We start from the raw sequence: 21554 nt of genomic DNA on the forward strand, positions 1-21554 counted from the left end.
GGGTTTGAAATACTGATTAATTTTGTTTGTTATTTATACAGCATATTCTTCTGTGCTATTGCTAATCTTTTTTTTTTTTTTTAACTTTCCAGCTGTCTTTTGGTTTCTAATTTTAAGTCATGTGAGGAATTGAAATTATTACCCTAATCTCCTATAACACAGACAGTAAATTTGCTCAGTAGGTTAGCAAATTTCATCTCAGTCATCTTTATACAGATCAAGGGCAAATTAGTGAAATGCTACAGTTTTAAATATCCATAACTTTTTTCAAAATTTTCATATTTCACTTCTGTGCTGTCAGCTTGACACTACGCTTAGTTTTATGGCTGTCTCTTTATGTTGGCTGGAACTTTTTAGGACACGGTTTTCGCCCTGTATTTGATGTAGATGTCAGTTCAGTTGTAACACTTTGTGTTTTAATCAGGTTTTCCTTAAGTGTTTGATGGAAATTAAAGAATGGCATTTTTATCTTTAAAATTTTATCATATTATCTTTATCACCACTTGAATACTGGATTGTCGCATGATAATAGTCTAAGACTGACAACCGAAATAAAAATAATCATTTTGATGCAGCATACATACAGATTGCACCATAAGCTATGTTGCTACATTCAGTACCTTCAGCAGAAACTTTCTGTGTAGTTCATGCAGTTTTTACCTCCAGGATTTTTTTAACTGAGAATGCCGGACCATTTGCGGAAATAATGGTGCAGGCTGCAAGCTGTACAGGCAATTCTTATTTCAACAAGGAAATGGAATACCAGTTTCATACAGTTTTAGCTCTAGTTTCTGTGAATTTTAAACTTGACAAGTTAGGGGGAGTGTCCAAAGTTTCCTGGCTGGGAGGACTCTTCCTCCTGTCCATTAGTGCTTTTTGTTAACTCGATACACTGGGTGTTTTTATGTCTTTTTTTTCTTGGAGTAGTCAAAATGATTGCTTTATTTTCTTCTTTCCTCGTTCACATTTCAAAAAATATTTTAAAATTTGTCCAGAATGGGCTGTCTAGTGCAGGGTGAAGGTTTTTGGTTTTAATGCTCATTTACAGACTTACTGGTATGTTCATGCAGAACTGTTGTCAAGGTCTGGGTGTTAGTCTGTAGCACAGCTTAAGGTATGGCAATGAACAAATACCCTCTAAAGTCAGTATATGGTTTTATGTTTCAGGGTGTACACGATAATATGCATGCATCTTGACAAACTCGAGTAAGAGCAAGTCATTCCTCCATTGCATGCAACTGTTCCCTCTTCTAAAGAGCTGTCAATAAAGCTTTCAATAATGGCCCATTATCATACAAAAATAAAAATAAACTGTCTGCACTGATGAAGCAGATAATGTCAAATCAAATTTTATGGTAATGTGGAATTTTACAGCTATAAATTGCCCGTCTTCCCCCATAGAAATGTTTTTTCCCCCACACTTTGATCTTCACACATTCAGACTTTAGGGGATTCTCAGCAGTCAAAACTGCACAGCTGATGGTTTCTTAAGAGTTTGAAGTGAAAAACATCATATTTTAGATAAGTGTGAAAACATGTGAGAGTATTGAGGCTAGCAAGAAAGCCTAAATACTTCATCCTTTATCTTTCCCTCTACCCCCTATGTTGAACTTGCATTTTTCAGGCCAGGAGTGCCTTAATACTTGTTCAGAAGTTTGATTTGCATTTAAAATATTATATAAATAAATGTTAAATATGTTTACATAGCAAGGGTGTGTGAAGTCAGAAATAATCAATTTCAAGAATCCTCTCGCTTTCTTTCCTGTAACTAGAGATGTGGTAGCCTGGTGGGAGTTTGTTCAGGTCTTTACTCCGTTTATCAGCTTAAATGTGGGAAACATGTTATATGCAGAAGTGTGCTTTGAATGTTACATTATAAAGAAAAGTAAATTTGCAAGTAAAAAAACAGAAAGGTAATCATTCTTATGGCAATGATATTTTGCCCTTGTTGGTATTTTTGCAATGAAATGTAATAAATCAAACCTAGTGCAGAGGACGCAAATCACTGCAGCTGTAAAGGAAAGAGGGCAGCCAGGAGTAACCAGCTCAAATTTTTGCAGTTTAAAGGCTATCCTGTATTTAAGAACAGGTTTATTTTGTACAGTCCTTCACCGAGATGCTCTGAGATGAACTGTATTGTAATTGGCAAAGCTTCTGTTTGAGGTGTGAGAAGTCCAGTCCTGCACTTGGGTATGGTTTTGTCCATCCTTAACTGAAATCTCTGAATATGGAAACACAAGGCAGTCTTCAGAAAACTGAATTCTCCTTTATATTTTCCAAAGAAACTTTAATTAGTCTAATTTGAGGAGATTTTTTTCTCCAATTATAAGACATAAAATGCTCTGCTGTGTGGTGACTATACCCGCACTGAAAATGTGCAGCAATTTGCTGTTACTGATTTAGCTGCAAATAGAAGACAGATCTGCTCAGCTGTGTGCCTGTGTTTATACATTGCAGGCAAGGCAACATTTTATCAGCCACTTGGCAGTCAAAACCATATTGCTGTTATCTTTTTTTTTCCCCAAAAAAAACCCTCTAATTATATATTTGATTTTTTTATTTGTTTGTTTTTCTCTCTAGGGTGTCGATTCAGCATTTGTTCCTACTGTTCATGATTTTGATAAGAAACTTACGGAGGCAGATGCTTACTTACAGATCTTGATAGACCAATTGAAGGTAAGTTAACTAACTGGTGCATTTGCTATATTGTGAGTGTGGTTGTCAGTGTGGATTTCAAGGTGTGCCTGAAAGAAAGCTCAACAGGGGGAGAAAGTCATGTTTTATGCTTTGCACATATTCTGGTAAACATGGGAGGCAGAGGGCTCATCTGGCTGAGCTGAATGCGAGCTGGAGGAAACGTACCTTTACAATATGTGAAGTCTGATGTTAGAATTTTCTCTTTCTTGTTATCTTAGGATATTACATGAAGCATTAACTACTTCTGAAATAAAGATTTTTACTAAAATAAGAAAATTAATAGGTCTAATAGGCTAAAAGCTGAATGAGCTGAAAATGGCATTCTCTGTTTTTCTTAGAATGGGTCTTGGGATTATTAAAATAGAGTTAGAAAATCAGAATAAAAGTGATTTTATGGAATGACTTATAATGGCTGAAACATTCTTTTGTATATGTAACTGCGTGGAAATGTCAGATTACTTAAGTTTAATTTTTAAACAAATCATTGTCTTGCTCGTAGCATTTTGGAGTTTATATTGAGGAAAGTTTTGTCGAGCAATATGCAACCACAGTTGCAGACAGTTTCAGACTTTGTTGCAGCAGTGGTAGAAAAACTGTTCTTTGTCCTTGAGTAAAAACATTCTGTAGAAGTTTTGTACGAACACTGTCCTTTTCTACTTCGTACGTGTGTTTTAAGAGTAGGTGAGGAGGTGAGGGATGATAAGGTCATATCTCACAGAACTCACCTTGCTGAGAAAAACAAAGTTTTTGCTGCTGGTTAGGACAGTTTTTCCCATGACTAAGCAGGTTAAAACTGCTCGTAGGATTGCTTCAGTTCTGCTGGTTTGGATTTTTTTCCCCTGATGCAATGGACAAGTACTGTATGTGGTATATTCAGCAAAAATTCAGTTGCAGGGGAGGGTGGAGGGGGGAAGAGCACAACAGAAATGGAGGTGGGCAAAGAGGTGCAAGCAAAATTCAGAGCTGAACTGCAAAGACTTGATTTGGGAATTAGCTTTAACTCCTTTTCCAAGGCCATCTAGCAGGAGTATATGACAGAAACATGCCTCACTGAAGGAAGGTATTTAAATCTAATGCCGTTAAATTTTATTTCAGGCCAGGTGGGGGGAGGGAGTATAGGAATTTAATTAATAACATAAGAAAAGCAGATTTGAGGATATTCAGAGACCACAGAGAGAGAAAAGAAGTAGAAATGAGCCCTCAAGAGAAAGGGGAGCTAAGAAGCAACTAAGTCGTAGGCAGGCAATTGAGAGAAGAACTCCAGTTTACCACTCAAAAGTGCAGCCTCTTTTTTGAGCAAGGGTGGGTATGATGAATTTCTGAGCATTACCCTAAGAATATCTTTTCCTTGAACAGCTTAATGGTTAATGGTTATTTGTATGTGCACCTTAGCACGCTCTCAAAAGCAATTTTAAGCTGTTTCAGCTCAGTCTGTATTAAATACATATGCAAGCTTTCCACTAAGGATTTGCTTCACTTTATTTAGCTGCTTGTAATATTCCACTTTTAATAAAATAAATAAAGCCAATGCTGTGGAGTCGTTTTCTAAAGAAGGGCTTACAAATCTGAAATGATTTGAATCATGTACCTGAGTAAGAAGGTTCCTGAAAATGTTGATAAGGATTGAGGCTGTTTTGGTAAGCACTTTGTAAGTCACAAAGATCTTTGCAGAAATAAAAGAAAGGCAGTTCAACGTGTCCTGGTGAGTGTCACCTTTGTCACTTAACCTTACCTTTTTGCTGAAACCGTGGTAGAACCGTGACAGCTTGCGCTGTGTGGGACTAGCCTCAGGAGCTGGGACTTTGTCTCATGCAGGATGCGATGATGTAAGAAATGAGTTATAAGCTTGTTACATTATAAATGCTGTATGAAATATTAAGCAAAAACTGCTTTGAGTCATAAAACCAAGATCATATAACTTTATTAAATGCATTTTGTTTTGAAATTTCAGTGATTCTGGATAATAGTATATGGCAATAAAACAGTATTTTCACAAGTATCTCTTGTTTTCAGGTCTTTGATGAAAGGCTACAGAACTGCAAAGATGACGAACAGAGAAAAGCAAGTACATTTTGTCTTAAATATTGCTTATTTTGCTTGCTCTCGTGTTTCTTTTCATCAGTAGACTAGATATTTAAATAGTCCTGTCTATTTTCAGATTCCTCAAGTTGTCCAAATCACTAAAAGCAATTTGAATAACATTACATTATAACCCGTGTTGTGAGTAGGTGGCAAACTGAATTTTTTAGTAATACTGGATGTCTTGCTTATAACATTAAAAAAAAAAAAATTCAATCTGTAGGAAACAATTACTCCTTTGTTATCCAACTGTAAAACATTTAAACTTAAATTTCTGGCATCTTTTAAAACTTTTTTTTAACCTTTTACAAGGATTACTGTTGAATGTGTTTGTAGGAATAGCAAACCTGTTCTAGGAGGAAATAAAATAAGCACCAAGAATCACGTATTTCACGTCTGCATCCTGTCTGTTTCTGTGACTAGCATGCTACATGTTGGAAGTCTGAAAATACCAAATTTCATTTACCTTAGGTGAGGATGCCCAAAAATTTAATTTGCTGCCTGGAGAGCATAACCTTTTTAGTAAGGTTTTAATTCACTTAACTGGTCTGTGTGTGTGTGCATTTATTTTTTTGTATCCCCTCCCATTTCAAAATCAAGTTTGTACATCAGAATTCAATTATTGTGCTTAAAGGTTAGCACATACCTTTGGTAGTGTGGGTTTGGCATAAAGTTGCATGCTAGTTTTTGTACATTGACCTGCGTGGTGTGGAGGAAGGATTTCTTTTTGAAGGATTTATTGCTGGAGAGGTTTGTTTGTTGATTTTTCAGTAAATGCAGTAATTTTAGTATCATAAAGTAGCAGTATTTTATCCTAGTTGTTCCTCCCCAATTTTGCTTGTGGAAAACAAGCTGATTTTTCTCTTGTTGTTTGGTTTAATTTTTTAAAAGCTTGGTCCTTTCTGGAACTTGTTTACTTCTTTAGAACGGCTGTGACCTTTCATGTGTTACACATCTTGTTTGATGCATTATCGTGGCATCTGAGGGACTTTACAACCAGAGGTCTTTCTGGATTTCTGTTGTATGCACAGCCTTGAAGAACAACTTTGAAGTACAGGCGTTCTCTGTGTGTGTTTAATCTCTAGACAACTGATCAAAAGAGCAAGATCTAAAGGTTCTGTATTTTACTTACGTCCTCCTTACTGGGAAGAATTCTCCTTCAATTTTGACCTCTCTCCAGATGCTACTTTGCAGATCAGGCAGGTTTTTTTTGTTTTGTTTTGTTTTTTCCCTGTGACAGTGCTGCTAATCCATAGAGACTTTCTGTGTGTAGTGCTGATTTCTTTCTTCGTCTCTGCAAGGTGTCTGTGGAACAGACAGGTTGACTTTGTAAAGAAGGGAAGAGGCTAATTTAGAAGAGGTCAGCTTCCCTGCGTTTTAAGTCTTTCAGTGTTGCTATTACTATAGATTCCACTTATTCTCTGTTAAAAATGAAAGAGACCTGGCAGAGCACTTCTGTGATCATGTCTCTTCCTGGACTGAGGCAGCTAAGAGGCTTTTTGCTACCATATTTAGCAGTTTTTCTGTTTGTTTATGTAAACACGGTTCAGCTGTCAGGCTGAGGGCTGGTCTAACCTGCAGGATACTGCCATCCAACCCATAATCTTTTCATCTGAGGAAACAAGATTTGGGTATTAGTTGTGTGGTGTGCGTTTCCCAAATGGCGGTGTGCTGTTTGCTGCGGCTGTTATGGTTGGGCATTGAAAACCTGAGCTCTTGTTTTTGCGAGAGCACTGGACAGAACATGAGACATATTTTCTTTTGAAGGTAATGATACCAGGATAGGGTATGGGTGTTTGAGATGCATCAGGTTCTCTTGGATATTTTCTTTCTCAGACATGGTAATCTGTTGGACTTGGAAGAAGATGTAGACTTGATGAATTGTGAAGACTTTGAGAAAATTGTGGGAGAAGCGTAGCCCGATCAAGCTCTTTGGCTCATACTGAGTAGGTTTTGTGAAGTAAATCCAAGGCTGAGCATGGAGATTTAGGTTGGACTTCCCCAATTCTGCCCATGAGTCGGCTGCTTCTTTTTGTCAGACAGGCTGATCCAACTCTCTGTAGCCACATAGTTATTGAATTAGGCAAAAATCTTGATCAAAGAAATAAAATTAGCTTTCTGTTGGACCACCAGTGGCTTCATAAAAAATGAGATGTCAAGGAGGTAGGTGCAAATAGCAGTAAGTAGATGGAGCAGTTTCAGTAGCAGCCTGCAATTTGATTACATACAGCTTGTGGCTACATTCTGCAAATGTAAATTGATTTGGAAGAAAATTGTTTTCCTTATCCGAGGTTCATTTTTGCAAGGGACACAGATATAGAAAATAACACATTTCTGCAGGAAATTGATATTTAATTTGAGAAGGTGCATATTTATTACCCAAATCTAGGGAAACTGTCTTATTTATGTTTTGTCTTAATTGGTATTCAAAGAGCAGGGATGTTAAAAAGAAAGTTGAGCTACCCTGTAGTAGCAAATGGTTTTCTCTGGTTTTATTTTTGTCCAATGTTTTGTATCTTCAACATATGTCTTCTTTTACCTGTTTATGATTTTACTTCCAGTTTAGTATTTTCTAAATGATCTATGTTGAATGCAAGTTTAAACAAACGAGAGCCTAAGGACAGACTTTGCAGGATAGTGGCAGCGTGCATACACAGCAGTGTGGTTCTGTACAGTCACTGAGAAGAGGTACGAGCGTTCCCCAGGTGTCTCCTCCAAACCAACTGCTTTTGTAAGCATGCTGAATTTGAGTGGTTTTGTAGTTTATTTTTCTTCCCCTAGTGTCATGTTTATAGCGTGTTTGTGTGAGATCTTACAGGGGAAGAGAGTTCATGAACTTCATTTTATGGCTGCTTGGTTCACCAGCCTAGAAATAACACTTTGCTTGTGGAAATACAGAGACTTCCTTATCACTGCTTGCTTAGCCCTAAAGAACAGGGCTGGGGCCCTTTAGAAGGGTCTTCATAGGCACTGAGTTTGTCTGCCTTCCCTGCATTGTTCTCATAATTTTGTGCACATACCAAGAAGACAACGCTCTGATTCTACGTGCTGTGTTCTTGCAGCCTAGCTCTTGGGCACAAATGTGGAAAAAGAAATTGGATTAATGCATAATGCTACTATTTGGGTTGGCCTCCTCACAAAAACTTCGTTTCTGTAGTGGAAAAAAATTATGATCACATAATTTGTGTGTGGGCCTTGGTAAGCAGATGACCTGAGTTTTATCCCACCACAGATCTTCTGTGTGACCTCAGAGAAGTTACTGTGTCTGTACCTGTGTGTAAAAATAGCAATGTCTTCATTAGTCTGTTGTTGGGAAGATTACAGATGGACTGGGGGAAAACACTGTGACCAAATTATGTTGCATGGCCTGTCATTGCTTTCAGACTTTAACAATTATCAGTGAAGGGAACGAGGTACTAAGTTACCTGGTGCCTAAATATTGTTAGGACTTATTAGAAAAAACAGGTAAAGAATAATCAAAACTGATGTCTGCCTACAGTTGGCTAGAAAACCTTGAGGCGGAATGATTCATTTCAGGAGTTTAGTCTTTCAGCTGACAAGAGCTGCGTGTTTGGGTACATCACCCATTCTATTTTGGCACTCTAAGGCTCAAAACTTCACTGAATTGCTGTCATTATATTGCAAATGCTTTTTTTCAGTACACATTCATGAAGTTTGGATTGGGAGATGGTAGAGACATGAAAAAAAATAATAAAAATTCATAGCTGTTGGCATGTTTTTCTGCTTGATGCAGTTTCTTAGATCACTATGGTCCAGTCTTCCTGTGGAAAAGGAAAAGGTGGCTATTTGGCCACCTCTTGCCAATTAATCATAGACTAGAGGTTGAAGGAAATCTACAGCATCCTTATGAATAGTGTACAGAACAGAGTATAAGTGATTTTTTCCCCAGGCATCGACTGGGAAGCCATTACTGCATTTTTATCCACGTAAACAGAGGCTATGAATCTACAAGAATAAATAAGATGCGTGCTGCTCTCATGGTGTAGAATTTGACTTGCAATGCTGTGTGGGGAGAAAAAGCTCCTTTACATACTTTGATTACTAGAGAATCATAAAGACTCTGATTCAAGTCACATGAGACATTCATATTAATCAAAACAAAGGGGTCCTATAATTGAATTAGTACAGGATAAATGCTGAGTCCAATTTAATAATTTTGCCTTCAGCAGATAGACACAGACATCAACAGGATGCATATGTTTCTTAGATAAGTCATGCCTTTGTGTAAAAAGGCATGCAGATGCCTTTTGCATGCCCAAAGTGCAATTCCACACAGGAAATATTTATGAACCAGTGGTTCCAGATAAGGTTAAGCAGGCAGGTTTCCAGGTGCATGACCTGTAGGTTTAGAAAGATCAATAGGCGTGCACTGTTATTTTTCTGTGATATTTTTTTAAACTGCTCAACAATGCTTATCACACTCGAATCACGCTAATGTCAAGTAATATTGGCCGTTGGAGTGTGCTGCTTTCAGTACACTGCGTTAGAGTAGTGTAGTTAGAAGGAATCTTCCTACTGAATTTAATTTTTGTTACTCTTAATGTTATGCAAAGGCAAAGTGTGAACCTCAGTGGGTAAATGTGTAACGTCACTGCTCAGAAACTCCTAACTTTGTTGTCTTCAAGCTTTAATTGTCAGCTTGATCTGTCTCTTCAATTACAAAATGAAAATTGTGTCTACATATAGAAATAGCCTTTATCATGTTTCTTGTTTTTTTCTCCTAATTTAATAATAAAATATAGTATTTGTACAGTATTTAGGTCAAACTAGATGCTGGAAATTCTTTCTTTAACCACACTGTTTGGATTTTTCTTTTACAGAAAATTGAAAACCTCAAAGAAACCACCAGTGTAAGTTGCTTAATTTTTTTAACTACTACATAGATTCTGAAAAGTCATCTTGTTTTCTTATGGAAGATTCTAAAGTTTGTTACAGAAAAGTGTTTTTTTTTAACTGTACAAGAGAAAGTTGGCGTTTATTTTGCTTTCTTGAAGGATGAGGAATTTTCAAACTTTGTAGTCAGAGCTGAAGTAAAAGAACCCTTAATTTCACTAATTCCAGGCAGGAAATGTTGGTGAGCAGTCTGTCTTTTGGTCAGATTTCAACTTTACATCTTAGTTCCATAGAAATTTGAAACTGAAAGAGCTGATTTTTCTTGAAGTGAAAAAAAGAGGTTATGATTACCTTTTGATAAATCCACATTTTTTCCAGCAGATACTTCTGATAAGAAGGCACTTCTTATCACAGATACACTCTTTAAAAGAGGCACATGATTGGGATCTCTTCTTAACTCTACTAACATTGAAAACTTGCTTCCCCTTCTGATCTTTCTTTTAAAACTTTTTATTTGATGTCGTTGCCTACAAGGAGGAGAATGGATGCTTTGCTCAAAGATGGTTCCTCTCTATCATTCTGTCTGGTTTGTTCCATCCCTTCAGCTCATTTTTTTGGACATTCACTTTGGAATGAGTGTTGAGATGTTCTTCTATATCTATGTTATTGGAACGGGGTCTGGTCTTCCTGCCTCCGATTTTCCTTTTGTTCTTGCTGCTAACTAAGTTTGATGTCTGGTGGCCTTCTCATCAGCTTGGTTTATGCAGTTGAAAGCTACTTGTCTGCTCCAGGCCTCTTCCAATCCTTTCCCAGTATTTCTTCACATCTGGTAAGTGATAGGGATGTCCTGTTTCTGTAACTGTTGTGGAAAACGACCACTTTGCCTTGAATTAATTTTCTTTGAGTTCTGATAAGTCAGTATCCTCCTCTCCCATTAAAGTTTGTTATCGTTATATTATTCTAGATTTTTTAAAATCTTTCTCGCATTATCTCTTATGTTCAGTCTTTTACAGGATCTGTTTCTTTCTTGAATGCTTCCAAACTCTTTCACAGCACTTATCTGTCATCTTCCACTGCTGTCCTCATCTTCCGTCCTTTCTCACCTTGAAGTAGTACTGAATGGATTACCCAGGGCAATGGAAAAATCTCTCGACAATGTGGATTTCAAGGAGCACAGTATAGAGTCAGCATGGGCCCCACTGGATTTTTGATTTCTTTTGGCAGCTCTTGGATCAGACCAAGGCTATCTCTCGTAGAGCCCCATTCTGATGCATGCTCTGGTTTCTAGGAATTGATATTAGGTCCAGCAGTGTAACATCAAAGTGGCAGCCTGGTTGCGGTGCCGTATGCAGACTTATGTCTAGCATCTTTGAATCATAAAATCATAGAATAGCCCAGGTTGGAAACAACTGAAGACCTGTAGTCTAACCCCATGCTCAGAGCAGGGTCAGCTAGAGCAGGTTGCTCAGGACTTCATCCAGGTGGGTTTTGAATAACTCCAAGGACAGACTGCAGTCACTCTGGGCAGCCTGTTCCAGTGTTTGATCATCCCCACAGTAAAAAAATAAAATAAAAAAAAAAATCCAGGTCTTTTTTTGTACTTGCCCTGAAGTGCTCTACGGGCTCAGACAGCTCTCTGGGAGTCTGCTGGAATTTAGCAGAGCTTATTAGTGCTGATTAACTGTGAGCCAGACCTTTGCTGCTTTACCCAGGATGTTGGGACAGGTAACGGCTGTGGCTCTGTCCTGTCAGTTGTGCCCAGCATGGACAAAATGCAACCAGCATGGCCCAAGCTAATTCAGTGTAGAGCTCTTGGTTTTCAGGAAACATGTTGCAGAAACACATCAGCCAACTCTCTTTCTCAGGAAGGCAAACCTTCTTGCTCATTTCTTTATTTTCTGTTTCCCCATTTTGTCATCCCAGATCTCTCTATATGCTGATGCTAATGTTTTCCAGTGTTCCTTCTTCATGCTTACTGTCCCTTCTGCGCAACATGTTCAGCTCTTTCTCAGCGACTCTGCTGTTCTCCTGTGACTCTGTTGTTCTCTGTAAAGTATCACAACTTACACTGTCTAATCTTGTGCAGGGTTCCCATTATCTTAATCCTAATTATCTTCCTTACTTTTTCTTCTTCCCTTTCCCCCTTATCTAAAGCTTAGAGAGAACTCGTCAAGTATGTAAATGAGGGGTATCTCTAATTAAAACTAAAGGAATTAGTAATGTGTAACATAAATGTGTTAGATCCACCACTTGCTTAGGATTTGCTTTCTTGCATCTCTTTGAAAGTTTGAAGCTGACTTCTATTTTACTCTGGCATCCTGTGTTTTATGTGGCTTTCGGAAACTTCAGTGGGGGGTGGAAGGAGGGAGAGCAGGGATTCTGTGGAAGTGAGTGTCTGTTTACTGTTCACCAAATACTTCCGTTAATATTTTATGTAACTAATTAAAATACTTGTAAACAAAACATTGTAACATGCTGATATACATTTTTCTGTTTTCTCTTGTTTTCTTAGAGCATGGTAGAATCAATAAAACACTGCATTGTGTTGCTACAGATCGCTAAAGTAAGTATGCTTTAAATCATTTTGAATTTTTATTATATGGCATTAATCTGTGTGAGAACTTTTTTTTTCCCTCTGACATTTGAAATCTAAGAGTGCACTCTATGTGATCCAGGATATATGTCCAAAAAATGGTATACGTTGATTTCTGCTACTGCTTTAATGAAGCTTCCAAAATCCTGAGTTCCACAGAAGACAGTTGTCAGTATTCCTATTGACAGTTGTGGTGATGACAAACCCTTTTTTTCGTTAGAGAGAGACTTTCTTTTGCAGACTTTTCAGACTAAGTCAGAACTTCAACAAATGTAAGGTTAGCAGAATATAAACTTAATGGAACTAACTATTCTTTCTGTTTCATTTAAGGATGTGACTAGCATAAATAGGAAAAGGGAAAACGGTGATGTTATTAATCTAAACTGGTCTGTCAAGGTTTTTAATAGGACTGAAGTTCTTCACCATGTTGGAACTTCTTGAAATAAGTTGTATGGTTTGAGAATGCAATATGGTAATGTACTTAGGCTTTTCACTGTAATATTTTGTTACTTTGTAAATCTAGTGAGATTTGGAAGATTTCGATTCCCTTTTTTTTAATTTTTTTGGTCAAGGTCTGCTCTTATAGAATTTTATGTACTGTATTTAGGATATGTTAACTAAAAGATGCTGATTTATGTGTCAGGAGTGAAGGAGGGCGGTGTTCTGCAAAAAATTATGCTTTTTGAGAATTTAACACTATTAGAACACATTCTGATTTATTCAGGAATAAGTATAGGCTCTTTATTTTTGCGTTCTAGATTGATCTTTTCATAACTTTCAAATATAATACTGTTGTTTATCGTCATTGTAGATACCATGTATATTTTACAAAATTTTGAGGCTAGTGAAAATTGAAGTATTTGGAACCTTGCGGGATCAGGTTCCTTTGGAGGTAGAAGTCATTAGGTATTGTTGCATATTTTTGTGGAATTCAGGTTTCAAATCAGTAGCTTAAAAAGAGGGTTAAATTTTGACGGAAAAGTATGTTAATAAGTTTATACAAAGCCAAAAATACCTTTACAAGTAGTAACGTACATGGAAATAGTTTTGTGCCACATCACTCTTGAGCTAGAACAGTCTATGTGTAAGGTATGGTGATGCCATCTGAATCTTTAACAGTAGTAACAGCAAGAGGAACCTTGACAGCACCTAATAGTTTGCTGTTACGTAGTACTGAGTATATTTAGAGGTGCTTTAGCATAATGAAACTGGTAGATGATGTGTCATTCTTTGGGGGTTTGGAGGAGTCAGTTAGAGATGGATTGGATGGTAGTTTGCTGGTTTTCTTACATGGATATATGGGACTTGCAGTGTTAAAGTAGCTGTCGGACAAACCGTGCGCAACAAATGATGTGCTCATTTTTTGCTACTTCTACATAAATGCATTTGATAGTTGTTATTTCCAGAAAGTTTTATGCAATTAGTAGCAGAACTGAAAGAGCGAAGTTACAATCTCCATTTCAGATTCTCGATCAAAGCTGGTAGTAGTGGCTGAGTTAGCTTTTTTTTACCATTGAATATCAAATCCCACTTCTGCTATGTGTTACGGGTAAGTTTAGGGGGTTAAGAACCAATATGCTTGCTTTTCTTGCACTGATTCTAAGCATATCATTTTGAAGTTGGTTAGGTAGTTTGCTGAGAATGGACAAAATGGAGCTTGTAGTGGCAATTGTAGTCATTTTTGATCAGGCTCAGTGCTTTGCTGATCCAGCTGCCATATAAGCAAAACATAGGTGGAATCTGGGTCTCGGGAAAACGCCAGAACTCTCAATTTCTGTAACACTGAATCAGACTTTGAAGTTCTTCCTTCTGTCCTAGAAATTAATACAAACCTGTCCATTTACACTGGTTAATAAATTTTGATTTTTTGCTAAGGAATAATCATATCTAAAGATCTTGAGGAGCTAGTGAAGATAAGGTGCTTTAAATGAGTGGTTTATGCAAAGCTAATTGGAAAAGTTGATTCACATATAGTGAATAACTACCCTCTATGAATCTTCCTGCTATTTTAATAACCTCTTCTGCTTCATCTCTTCATCTTCTTCCTGTCTCTCTCTTAGGCAAATGTACTTATTGACTACATGGCATTTCTGTCCCATCCCCTTCCCCCTTCCCTACCTGTGTTGGTACCTGATTTCGTACTGCATTAGGTAATTAAAAATACAATGCTTTTTTTTTCTTTTTCTTTCTCTAACAGTTCTGTTAGTTGCATGTCTATGAAGTTTTATGTATGTAAAAAAAATATTGTGCCTCACTGATAGCCTTCTGTTCTCCAGTATCTAACCTTTTAAGATTCTGGAAGTCTTTTTCCCCAAATCTGTTAGGCAAGTATCGTTGCTGACTTACACTACTGAAATTAAATTATATTATTAACACATGCAGACACACCCCTGCCTTTTTACTTCTACAGTGCATTTCTCATTAGGAGACAGATGTCATTACCTCTTTTTTTTTTTTTTTGCATGCCCTGAAAATTATCACATTTCTGTACACTTCAGAACTTCTCTCTGTTTCCAACATATAGCCATATGTTCTAACATATAGCCAGAGCATAGTCATCTTCTTTGGAGATATTCAAAAGCTGCTTGGATGTGATCCTGTGTAACGTGCACTGGGTGACCCTGCTGGGCAGGGGTTTGGACCAGAAGATCTCCAGAGGTCCCTTCCAACCTCAACCGTTCTGTGATATATTATTTGGATTATTTTGATATGGAATATACTCTTCTGGTGTGTTGAGGCATACAGGTTTTCTTATTGTGTGTTGAGCTGAGCTGTTTCACAGATGAAAACGGTCTGTGTTAGGTTTCGGGCAGTTAAATCTTCATTAAACTCGCTGGTAAATGAAGGGTGTAATCACGCCACTTGTGTTTGAGGTGACCCAAGGCGCATTTTGAAAATAATGAAGCAAATACCACATGTGCATGTATTACAACATTCTCATGTCCCAAAAACCAACCCAGCCACACGGAGCAGGAGGGGTGGGCACGGTGGTCGGTGTGTGTGAGCCCCGTGTGTGGTGTGTGACAGCTCCAGGTGCCCGGCTCGCTGCTACCCGCCTGTACGTGTACGTCATGGTCCCTCAGCGCCTTGGCACCCTGCAGTCTTACAACAGAAGGAAGAATTACATGTTTTATGAAGTAGCTCTTACAGTTCAGATATTTAACTTTACATCTTTGCCTTCCCTTGTTTACTCTGTCATCTCTGGTTGCTTTTACCTGCCCACCTCTGTGGCATTCCTCCCCTCAGTACCTCATGGACACGCCACTGGCTGAGATAGGACAGCCAGCGGTGGTGCGAATGAGGCTGCTTTGTCCTCGTTTCTCAGGTCTTAGAGGTGATAGCATAACATGCAAAGTTGGTGTGTTGGGGGGGAAAAAAGTCAATATATTTGGACTATCCTGGTGGTTTTCCTTCTTGGTTTGTAAGCTGACAGCCTGATGGAATTCATTGCCCTTAGCATTTGTTTTGTTTTTTTATCATGGGCAGCCTTGCTTAAGAAATGCCAACTAGCAGATATGAGATTTAAGCAGCCTTTTGCCAAGTGTATAACTTAAGGGTTGAAACATGAGTATGTGCTAACTCTGTTAATTTACAGCTTTTTAAAAAAAATATTTCTTGATCCTCTTCATAACTTTAACAACTGGAAGTCTGGGGAAATAAGGTTTACAGAAAGGAAAACTGAACTGATAGACTGGCTAATAGGAACTTTACAGAAGAAGTGAAGAGATTTGGCCTGGTGTTTAGTAAATTTAAAATGTAATACTGTCACCGGTACAGTGTTAAGCCTGTGCTAGCTGTAGTTTGGTATTAATTTGCCTGTTGCTAGCGTGATTTCCCCTGATGACAGTTTATTTCATGCATTGCCTGCTCTTTTGCATATGCTTCTAGGCAAAAACAAACAAACAAAAACACATGCTAGACTGTAGATAATACAAAAAGGTTTAAAAATCTAATAGATATGAGAGCAAAAGTTCAAAACGTTTTATTTATAAAGGCATTTTTGCCTTTTGAAAGCAAAAAATGCTTCTAAAAACTTATTCTCTATGCCAATTGTTGTTCAGAAACCAAGAATGTCGTGTATTCAGGGACTCACTGGTGCTATAGACCATGTTTCAGGGGACTCTTAGCTGTTTGGGAATGACGTACACTGTAAAATGTGACTGTATTCAGCAGTGTAGAAGGGATATTTTTAAAGTTATTTGAGCTTGTTTGAACAGATCCTGAGAAAACACTAATCTACAGAGGTGCAGTGATAATGTATAGAGCTATTTCTTAGTTTAGTTTAGTTACTGTATCACATGGTGAGGAACACTAACATTTAATGGCTGAAAATGTAAACATTCCTGGGAGAAGCTTGCTGTTAGAGCACTCACATAGCACAGAACTGATAAGTCATGCAAGATTGATATGTTGATATTCTTAACATTTTTTCCTTAAGGACCAAAATAATGAGGAGAAGCACGCAGATGGACTTATAGTAAGTTTAAATCTAATCTTTATCTCCCTTTATTTCTGCAGAACATGTGAACAGAGACCTGAATTTCCACTCATTTTACAACATACTTCTTCCTTTCTCTAATATACTGCTTCAAGTGTCTCGTTAAAATTACTGTTGAGTCATTAGCTGCTGAGGTTGGCTAACGCCCTTGCCATTAGAAAATGTAATGACCAGTTTTATGCTGAGTGTCTTAAATGGCAGTATTATGACTGAACACCTAGATAAAAATCTGCCATATAAACAGAGGAAAGGGAAATTACTGGGATATAAATAGTCCAGTGTTCCATCTGAGTATCTTTATGTATGAAATAGATGAGCTATCTATGTGCTTCAAGTAGTTTGTCTTCTCTGCAGTGCTGCTGCTCGTTTGGCCCAGCTGTATTCTGTCTGTTAAGCAATGTCTCTTCCTTAATCCAACTTCTGCATTCTCAGTGTAACTTCTCTTCGGTTTCAGTCACATGTGACTTCTTTTTCTTTGTTCTCTATTTGTCACTTGAGTACATTTCAGATGCTTTTAATAGCAGATCGGTTCAGTAAAACATAACTGAAAATTATGGTTTGTTTTCATTACAGCTGACAGTAATTCCCAAGCTTTATTTGTCTCTCCATTATATACAGCGTACTGGTATGGTTTTCTGATGTGAACTTTGGCGTAAAGATGCAGATAAGATGCTTGTAAAATATACAACTACCCTGTGTCACATAATTCAGGTGTTCATGTAACAGAGCAGGTTCTGTTGCATGCCCCGAAGACGAGAGATCACACAGGTCTGGCTACAGCAGTTCCCTGTGGTAGGGAAGATGTGGATGGAAGATCTGCAACTTGGAAATTTCATACAGATACTACAACGTAACATAGTCTGAATTTGATTAGCCACCACTCTAATTGTCGGTGGGCTGGCTTATGCCGAAAAAATGTATTGACTGATGTAGCAGTGGTCGTGAAGGCTGAAATTTTGATGCTATTGAGATCAACATCAGCTTGGGTACGAAGGTCAGGATTTCATTTTAAACTGAGGCAGGAATGTTTGATGCCATGGTGGAATCACAGTCTTGTTCTTTCTACGTGGTTGTTTTTAAATTGTTGTTAAAATCAGAGTATTGTACTTTTATATCTGCCTTAATTTGTTTCAAAACCATGGAGGCACGTCCCAAAATATCTAAGGAGAAACTCCAGTTCGTGTTGTGGAGTGGAGAATTATTTAAGAATAAGGTTACAATCCTACATACAAAGTCAAAGATTAAGTTACTTCAATTTTTTTATTTTATTTTTTATCACACCAGTGTTCTATATCATACATGTTATTAGTTTCCCTGAAAACCTAGGGGAGATGGAGATAGCAGTAGTGTCCTGTGTATCGTAGGACTGTCTCAGTTCTTAAGTCTCTCAGCTCTCAAAACAGGATCATAATTTTGAACTGTGAAGTTTGTGGGACAGGAACCTGCCTGTGTTGCATGCGTAATTGCACAACCAGTTGGAGTAATGGCTTAGGGAGGTTGGTTTTATGTTGGGATGCCGTGGAGTAACAGTAAATGTACTGGGTTATTTATTTGCACACCAAAAAGTGACAGCAACAGAAACTTGGAAAGCAATTTTTATGCCTCTTTTTGTAACTGGAGGTTTTTTAAGATAACCAGGGAACAATAATTTTGTTTTTAATATGAGAGAAATTCTGTGCTATTAAAAAAAATCTTCACAGCTTCACTGGTTTTTAACATGGAATAAAGTTCCGAATAGTGGTTATCCAGGAGAAGAGGCAAGAACGCAGTCTGCCTGTTGTAGGAAGATGGGAGGAAGAGGTTAAAAGGACTCCATTTCCCTCAGTCTGCATGCACGTGAAAATTCATAGTCTGAAGGGAGGGAAGAGCAGTTGGAAACTTCTAAATGTTTTAATAATCTAAGAGGATATAAATAAGCACACAGATTAAATTTAAAGGCAAAGCTCATCTAGCTTTTTTTTTTTAGCCATTTTTTGGGGGGTTTAAAGTAGAACTCATTATTGTATTACTTGCTGGGCTTGATATCTTTAAATTGAAGCATGGTAGCAAGACCTAGCAAGCAGGCAAAGATCTTCACAGTTCTGATGTAGATCAATGCTTTTTAATTGCAGGATAAATGGAAAAGGATTAAATGCCTCTTATCCAATTAATAGCCCAGAACAATATCCAAATTCTGGTTGTTGCAAGTAAACCTACTTGGAACAGAAAGAAACAATGCTTAGATGATAACAAAAAGTCAGTGAAGCAAGGCAAAATCTTGCCAGTTTGGATTAAAAGGCGTTGCAGTTCAGATTTCTGAGAGGTCTTTGCTGTATAAAAGCCAAGAACTCATCCTGAAGTCAGTGAATAACGAGTCGAGTTGGTGCTTTGCTTTCAAAGTGCCCATGTTCACGAGTAGATCGAAATGTCCTTTACTGGAGATGCTCTGAAAACTGTCAACTTGCATTCAAATGAATTTTGGCAACAAAGTGGCGCTTCCTGGCTGTAAATGTGCTGATGATTCCTGATTTAATTCATGGGTTGATTTATTATGGTCTGGACAAATTAATTCCTGAACAAAATGTCTTTAAACTACTGATTACCTATCCTGATTTTTGCCAGATGATTTATGTCTTATCTTTCTGCTCTTTGCATGCAGTATTTATTAATGGACGTTGAAAGGAATACCAGAAGCTAGAACTTGAAATAAGAATTCTTTATAAAACTAGTAAAATTTGTAGCAAATTCAGTTTAGTATATAAAAATTTGTGCAAAGAATCAAACTATTACAATTCTGAACGTATTTCTCATGTCCTCAGCTGTCGATTTGTGTTTCGCTTTCTCTCTCAGGAATTTGCTGTCTTGCATTTGAGCAAGCAAGAATTTGCTTTCTTGTGCTCACAGTGTTCTTATTATCTATGCTTGCTTGTTGTTTGTTTTTTTTTGAGGAAAAAAATGTGCTTTTGTTTCTTTTATCTCAGAGCACTATAAACCCCGTTGACGCAGTCTATCAGCCCAGTCCTTTGGAGCAGCCGGTGATCAGCGCAATGCCTTCCCAGACTGTTATACCTCCAGGTATGCTCTACAGAGACAAGCTCGGTAGAAACGTTAACGAACAAGCGGGATGCAACTGTGCTCTAGATGGAGGGGCTGCAAACAGGTGGAGAGCTTCTGTGAGAAGCTTCTGTGTCACGCTCTGTGTCACATGTAGGGGTGCCCACTGCACGTGGTGGTAGATGCTCACCACAGTGGTGCAAAGGAAGGGAAGGGAGTTAGTGCCACTAGTTCTGTGGATAAGGTGATCTGTTTTACTTGTTCTAAGTTATCTGCCTATGTTTCTAATATACTTTCTTAGAATAAATGAAACTACAATTTTGGGAAAATAGAAGTGCATTCTAGCTAACTAACGTCAATTTTTAAAATGCCATCTTTGCTTCACAAAGAAAAAAAAGTGTTAGCTGACAACGATGGAAGCATGTTTTTTCTGAGCGGCTTTTGTAGGCAAGGATTTCTTTTTTGAAGGCCAGTTGAAATAATGTGGAATCTCTTTCCCAACAAAAGTATAATTCTCATATTTCAGTGTGACTTTTGGGTTTAACATATCAAACTATGCCCTAGAACCCGCTCAGTTATGCAAGTCAGAGCAGCGACCCTCGTCTTTGCCAGTGGGACCTGTAGTAGCATCACTTGGAAATCAGACTCCAACACCAAATAGTACAGGTACAGTTCTGTCTGAATGTCTGACTGGTGTACAAGAAACTGAAACTATGCTTTCTGTATATGCTTTTCCTTCCTCAACTTTGACAGTTTTTTGTTTGTTTGATTGATTGTTTAAACCCGTAATGTTTAATACTCTACAGGAAGTGGGCAATCAGCACCGAGCAGCAGCCTCACTTCTCCAAGCCATGTCAATCTTTCTCCGAACACAGTTCCGGATTTTTCTTACTCAAGCAGTGAGGATGAATTCTATGATGCTGATGAATTCTATCAGAGCAGTTCTTCCCCAAAGAGATGTATAGAGTAAGTAGCTGAAAGAACGCAGTGTATGCTGAATAGTTTGGTTGGTTGGTTGGTTGTTTTTTTTAAAATCTCCAAGTTCATGGCTTGTCTACTTGTAGTCATTACTTAAGCTAAATAAGCAAACAAGATAGATTGGCTTAAAAAAGTCAATCTACTCTTTATGCAACAGAATAAAAATACCTTATCCACAAGCACAGCTGTCTGTCAGGGATGCAGTTTCCTCCCCTGTTCCTTTCCATTCCATCAGACGTGTATGTTGACAAAGCTTTTAACACACACTGAACTAGGGAAGCCACCAGCTCAGAGAATTAGTCTGAGACTACCAAGTATTTCATATCTATTTGTTTCATAAATAACTAATTACTTGTTGCATTAATTAGAAAAACAAGACAAACAAAACCTTTAAGTTGCTGCCTTTCCCCAAAGTCTCTATTTATTCTTCTTTTTTATTAATCAGAAAAATAATTTTAAGAGATGCTAGAGTTTTATTGAATTAGTGTGCAGCACATATAATAAGGCCTGTCAGTAACCTCCTTAGGAAATTGAAGCCTATGTGTATCAACTTATAATAATTCGGTTTGAATTTGTTCATTGTGAATCTCGAGTCCTTATTACTCTTCTTCAGTTCTTCAGGTTCTGCTGCAGTCCTGACTCGCAGCAGCACAGGAAGTAGTTTGAAACGTCCGGATACCACAGAGTCCCTCAATTCTTCCATGTCGAATGGGACAAACGACGCTGGTAAGTGGATTGCATGAACTTTCAGTAAGGAGCTCTCAATTGTTCATCTATCTGTAAACTGTGTCATTAATATGATCGTAAGTATGTGACAAGATA

The 21554-nt window shown here is 37.8% G+C and overlaps 1 protein-coding gene across 4 annotated transcripts in view; it reads left to right on the forward strand.

Moving 5' to 3' along the window:
• The window catches only part of OSBPL9 (oxysterol binding protein like 9), a 62500-nt gene that overhangs the window by 33385 nt on the left and 7561 nt on the right, over positions 1-21554 (forward strand). For 3 of the 4 annotated variants that reach the window (XM_083847005.1, XM_083847006.1, XM_083847007.1), the window contains 9 exons: positions 2581-2676; positions 4711-4758; positions 9618-9647; positions 12143-12193; positions 16662-16700; positions 19682-19775; positions 20319-20420; positions 20561-20720; positions 21346-21458. In XM_083847005.1, coding sequence (XP_083703131.1) covers positions 2581-2676; positions 4711-4758; positions 9618-9647; positions 12143-12193; positions 16662-16700; positions 19682-19775; positions 20319-20420; positions 20561-20720; positions 21346-21458 — 733 coding nt within the window. The remainder of the gene's footprint in view (positions 1-2580; positions 2677-4710; positions 4759-9617; positions 9648-12142; positions 12194-16661; positions 16701-19681; positions 19776-20318; positions 20421-20560; positions 20721-21345; positions 21459-21554) is intronic. The other variant, XM_083847008.1, reaches the window with a different exon arrangement.

Source organism: Anser anser (genome assembly GCF_964211835.1).
Source record: "Anser anser genome assembly, chromosome: 8".
NCBI classification, from domain to species: domain Eukaryota; kingdom Metazoa; phylum Chordata; class Aves; order Anseriformes; family Anatidae; genus Anser; species Anser anser.